The sequence below is a fragment of the Sesamum indicum genome, linkage group LG5, assembly GCF_000512975.1.
Source record: "Sesamum indicum cultivar Zhongzhi No. 13 linkage group LG5, S_indicum_v1.0, whole genome shotgun sequence".
NCBI lineage: Eukaryota > Viridiplantae > Streptophyta > Magnoliopsida > Lamiales > Pedaliaceae > Sesamum > Sesamum indicum.
In genome coordinates this window covers 9,557,190-9,563,149 of record NC_026149.1, presented here as the reverse complement: position 1 = coordinate 9,563,149, position 5,960 = coordinate 9,557,190, and the positions used below count along the sequence as shown (strand labels likewise).

General features: G+C 35.4%; 1 protein-coding gene across 1 annotated transcript in view; it reads right to left on the bottom strand.

Annotated features, from left to right (window-relative positions):
• Positions 1,119–5,960, bottom strand: part of LOC105162297 (methyl-CpG-binding domain-containing protein 2-like) — a 5,436-nt gene continuing 594 nt past the window's right edge. The window contains exons 2-5 of the mRNA XM_020693753.1: positions 3,128–3,465; positions 2,687–2,829; positions 2,398–2,487; positions 1,119–1,410 (exon numbers count right to left, since the gene is read on the bottom strand). Of these exons, the coding sequence (XP_020549412.1) occupies positions 2,399–2,487; positions 2,687–2,829; positions 3,128–3,453 (558 nt within the window). The 5' untranslated portion in view covers positions 3,454–3,465 and the 3' untranslated portion in view covers positions 1,119–1,410; position 2,398. The remainder of the gene's footprint in view (positions 1,411–2,397; positions 2,488–2,686; positions 2,830–3,127; positions 3,466–5,960) is intronic.

Genomic DNA, 5,960 nt, shown 5'->3' with positions numbered 1-5,960 from the left:
TCCTATTCTAGGATGAGAGGCTCTCGCTGGAATTCTTGGGCCCCATGTGGTAGCTAAACATGAAAAGAAGTTGGGGATGCCTGTGGTTGTCGGTAGATCTTAAAGGGAGATTCAAATGATTAGGTTCAATACATTCACACATACAACATGCCCAGGAATTCGAAAGTGTTCTATGTCCGAATTGGAAGCTAGTGTCGCAACCATCTTGTGCAACCTTAAGAAAATATTTTCGCCAGCTTTCTTCGACTCAATAGAGTACCTGATTGTTCACCTGTCATATGAAGAGCGCATGTGGAGGGGGCTGTGCAATACAGGTGGATGTATCCATTTGAGAGGTAAGTACACGAGTTATTCTAGTTTTTTGAAATAGTTCAAGTGTCATTTAATTTCTAATAAATATTTGGTTATTAGATTTCTTCGAGACTTGAAAATGAAGGTGAAAAGCAAACCACATGTCGAGGAATCAATTGTAGAGGCTTACCTTGTAGAAGAAGTCGGTCAATTCACTTCTCACTACTTGGAGCCATAGATTTTTTGCAAAAGGAACAGGCCACGCAGAAATGATGACCTCTATATGAACGATACTTGTATCCAACGGACTATTTTCAATTACACTGGCTGAGGTAGTGGTGCATAAAGAGAGGTAAATCACTATTTATTTTTTCATAAGGGGGTAATTTGCTCATTTGCTATATCACAAAGGGATTGCTTGCGTTTTTCCCATATAACTTATTATTTCGTATATACTTTATTGGATAATAAAGCTTGTGCAAAAATTTTATTTTAAATAAATTTAAAAAATTATGCACAAACATATAAGCATGCCATAAATTACTAATTTATATACACCAACGAACTAAGATTCAATCAATTGTATAGAGTGATAATTTGTGAACAAAATGGGAAAAGGATAAATAGAGATTATGTTATGTATTACTAATAAGTTCTACATTCATCTTTTCTTTTTGCACGTGAAATGCACGCGACACTTTTTAATATATTAATAAGTTCTATATTTATATTTCAATACATTTTTAGTAAATACGCATACTTTGAAAATTCATTAAAAACGAAAACTCATACAGCAAAACTATTAAAACCTGATAATTTATGCACAAAAATTCCATAATAATAAGTTGGAATTCACAATTTCCACAAATCACTAACAAGATCTCACATCAACTGGATACATGTTAGAAGTCAAAACTGCAATAAGTTTCTGGAAAGAGTAATTCCTACTTTACAAACATATTTCCACCATGAATATGATGAACAAGTTGACACCTCCCACAATTTCGACAACGTCCCATTCGTATACTTCAAATACACGAACTTTTTAAGTCCGAGCTTATGATTTGTGTATGTTGTTCATCTCCTTGTTGGTGGAAGCATTCTGGGCGAAGCGATAACCTGTGATATTTCATTCCAAAGTTCTATCTTAGAAACTGATGGTACATAAATTCATGATCAGGAAAAAAGACAGAGCATGCTCGTTTTAAAACATATGAAACAGTTATACCAGTAATTTTATCAGAAGTACTAATGTAGGAGAATTATTCTATCTCTGGCGAGCTCATGGCTTGTCAAAACGAAGGAAATTTGTACATGCGAACTAATTAGTATAAAACTAAAAGATAAACCTTCGAAAAATTTAAACATCTTAAATGCAGTTCCTCAAACAAAAAGTGATAGGCGTAAAGGTATCATATGCTAACAAGAAAATCAAATTTGAATTGGACTTCTTATAATTCTCCAAGTTCTTGCCGTTTCACTCTTGCTTTTGAGCCCTTCCCTTCCCTTTGATGGGTTGTAGGGAATAATTTAACATCTCAAAGCTATATTGTCAACTGGGGTTAAATTTAGCTAGGATAGATGATATGTGTTGCAAAATAAAACATACTCGTAAAGCATAAAAACAGCAAGGATAGAGCACATATATTTAAAATGTATGTAGACCAAGCCAGATTAATTGCTTATGATTTTCTCTAGGAATGAACATAAATGGTGAATTGTTGTAAGGACTTGCCAACACTGATGTTGCTTTTTCTTTGTGTAATGAATAGGTGAAGGAACCGAACCAAAATATGTTCATGTAGAAAAGATCAACTTGAGATGCCATCAGCTTGTGTGCAGCTTCAATCAAATCAGTCTTACAGAACTTTTGGCAAAAGAAGAAAATTTTAGTGTGTTGCAAGCTAAATAATTATGAAATGCCACAGGCTAGAGAAATTACAAACAACATGACATGATGCAGATCATAGATGTAAAAAATTTGGTAGATATTTAAATTATGTAATGCAACTGCACAATATGAGCCATAATATTCCTTAAACTTGGTCATTAATTTAATCAACCTTCAGAACCGTTCTATGATAATGGCTAAAAATTATAGAACACCTCAACTTTGAGCAGTAGCTTTAGCCTCAGTAGTTGCTCTCTCCGGCACCCCAGAGCTATCATTTTGAGTCTGTAATGCATGATAAGCCCCTGGAAACAGATCGAGAAGTTGCACATAATGTTTCCAAAAAAGTATAATAAGTCCACTCACAAATCTAGAAAATATTAACTTCCTAATCATGACCCGTCCTGATAATATTTTCAGCAGAGAAAACACATGTATAACATCTAAATTATGACCCTAATCTGGAATGAATCCTCAAGAAACCAAGGGAAAGCATCATGAAACCTGCTGCGGGAGTACTGCTTGTGACATGGGTGGTACAACGGGCTCGCTTTGCAATATATTTCTCATCCAATGGTACTGGGGGCTGAAACGAGAATTGCGAGATGTTGACGCCTTCACATAGATGCGGATGCTCATTAATGTACCTGAAATAGCAAGCACCAGATATCCCAGCCCACAATTATTATCAAAAAAACAAGCACTGGACTCCAAGATATCAATACTGTTAATAGTTATTTATTTGTGCATTTCAAGTGCAAAGCAGAAAAAAGCTAAGTCGTTCCTCAGAATTCTGCACATTTACCTGCTAACTTCGACCATAGAACGTAACCTTTTGTTAGATGGGGCGACATAATACATGTTAAGACACATGGCAAACATCACTCAAAATCTTTACTCCCATTTTCTCGAAATAGGGAAAGTAAAAAGTTATAGGCTACATACACATCAGCGAATTTTGTGCCGCCTTCAGCTCTGATTCGTAAAATACGTTGCCAGCCTGGAGGAGTTTGGGGAATTCTCGGCTTGTCCATAGCCCAAAGGAAACTGTCATCCAGCTTAACATCTGATTCATCATTGCAAGAGACATTAGGTCGCCATGCACGTGCTGTATCGCATAGGAAAGATCGTTCTACGATCCTTTCCCGTATCTCCTCATACTTTTCCTTTGTTGGGATGAGCCTCCATTTTGAACATTTGGCGCACTTGACAGCATATAACTTTACAGATTCCCAGACCGTTTTTGCTCCTATAGCTTGTTCTTGTTCCATTGCTCTGAAGAACTGAGATTATCAACTGGAAGTCATTGCTTAATGCCACTAATATTTTTGCACTTGTCTAACTATATTCTCAGAACAATCAATTCCAAGCAATCAATTCCAAGTAAACACTGTACTAAAAGCTAAAACATAAAGTTAATTTAATGTAGAATCCTATAAGGGGAATCTCACACCAAAACAAATCGCGACAAAGTAAAAATTTTCAGTTGATTTTCAACAACCACCAATTTCCATCAAGAACAGAAATGAAAAAATGGAAGTCATTGCGAAATAACTTAACAAACTAACACAACAACAAGAAACACTTGCAGCACTACATACCATTAGAATGTACGTTCAACAAACAGGCTGTAACTTTGTCAAGCCATATTCCATGAACATAATGCAATACAGAAAGAAGAAATTAAATATCATAAATTATAGGACAGGAGGAGGCTTTGATAGTAAAATCACAAATTTTACTATAAATCATGTAGAAGATAGTTGGCCCATAACTTTAAAACAAAGGCAAACATACTTTGATATGATAGTAAGAACATTATGAAATTTTTGCAATACTATTGATAACAAGTTAACAACATCGTATTAGTAACACAAATAAACAAGAAAGCGTAATGTAAGCCAATTAATACCAAGTTTCCTAAGCGACAGTTAAGTATCATGTTTGTGTTACCACTACTCTGTATTTGACACGTGTTGGTTATGTGGTGGATATGTCTAATACAATGAAATTACTTTCTCGTATCTTTATTCATTGCTCTTTTTATCTGTAATGACAAATGTATTATGGGGTTGGACTAGCCTTCTACATGAGATATGTTGGACGCAATAAGTAAAGCATAGCAAGTGACTAAACTCCGTGACACCTGGAAGCCATTATTGTCAGTAAGCTTTCTTATTTTCATAACTAAATAAAAAAACATTTACTTGTGCATTTAACAATATTCTTTTCTAAATATTCAAAAGGTCGTACAGATTGCTGCCACCTTAATCAAGTATAACAAAGTTTCCACAACTCTAGTTTTATGTAAATATTATCTGTGCTTTCAACAGGCAGACCCCGGTTCCTATTAATAAACGGACTCTACAGACATATATAAACATGTACATGATCTAATATATGCGGATGCTAACAACCAACAAATTTATAGCACCACGATGTGAGCCCATATCAACAATACAGAGAATAGAAAATTTTCCTATTAAATTCCACACCAGAACTTTTTAACAGATTAACCGGAATATTCTGGTTCCAACTTAGGTACATAAATAGAACGAAGTAATTCAAAAGGATACCTAGTTATTTCAACTCTGGCCACTTTTCAGAAATAGGATCAAGAATCCTACTTTAAACCACATCGACATAATCATAAATACAAAATGCTGTACCGCAAGGCATAAAACCGAAGTCAAGACACATGAAACGGTATAAACTGAATGCCTGGAGAACTAGAAGATGAGACTTCATAATTTTTGAACAACACTGAATGAACCATCTATTAAGATACATAAAGAAAATGCAAAGCAGCTGCTTGCTACTGCTGGTGCTAACTGAACCTTAAACGAAGCACTAATCTGTAACAAATTGACATATACATAGATCCTTGACTAGACACAGCAACAAGAGGCAACGTTGTATGTGAGGTGATATATATAACCATGCATTCGCTTCAGCGCTTAATCTATGTCGATGTCCCCCTGTGTGTAGACAGTTAATTTAAAGCAATTAAATCATACTATAAAAACCGTAAATCGCGTTTTTATGCTCATCAAATAAGAACACAAGAAAACTAATAGCCTTCACATCGAACCGGACTCTGATACCACTTGAAGGGAACAAGCGATTGGCTTGGGAACACGCTAGCGGAAGCAAGTGAGAAAATAATAAAATAGCGTAAAAATTAAGCATAAACCGGTCGAACCAAGGGGTGTATCTTTGGTGTTCTCGGGCATTCAATATAGTATGAAAAAGAAAATAAAATATTCATATGAGGCTATGGTTATAAAACGAAAGAGATGTATAAATAAAATTGAGATTACCTCTTCGTTTCATTTTAATCGGCAAATATATTTACTTCAGAAGTCCCAACGTAGGAATGTACCGTTGGGTACTTTTCATAGTAATTATGATCAATATACCTATCGTGAAATGTTAGAATTCATTTATGCAGATCCCTAGTTCCGCCCCCCCCCCCCCCCCCCCCCCCCCCCCCCCCCCCATCTCCTTCTGTAGATAACTAAATTGACCAAAACATGCCCTATTCTAGAGATAAAATTAAGCCTGATATAAAGCTATCATGATAGTTTCACACTCAAATGCCTGTTAATACAATCTTCATCACAAATTCACAAAATCGCTCGCCGTGAAAAGCAAATCGCAACATTTCAAAATTAAAACGTATATCACATGCAACCTAAAACCTTGCCTATATGTGCATGAGATAAAAATTGCCTCCTTATACAGAGAGAGCAATCAGAGTGAACATATGTACAAAGAT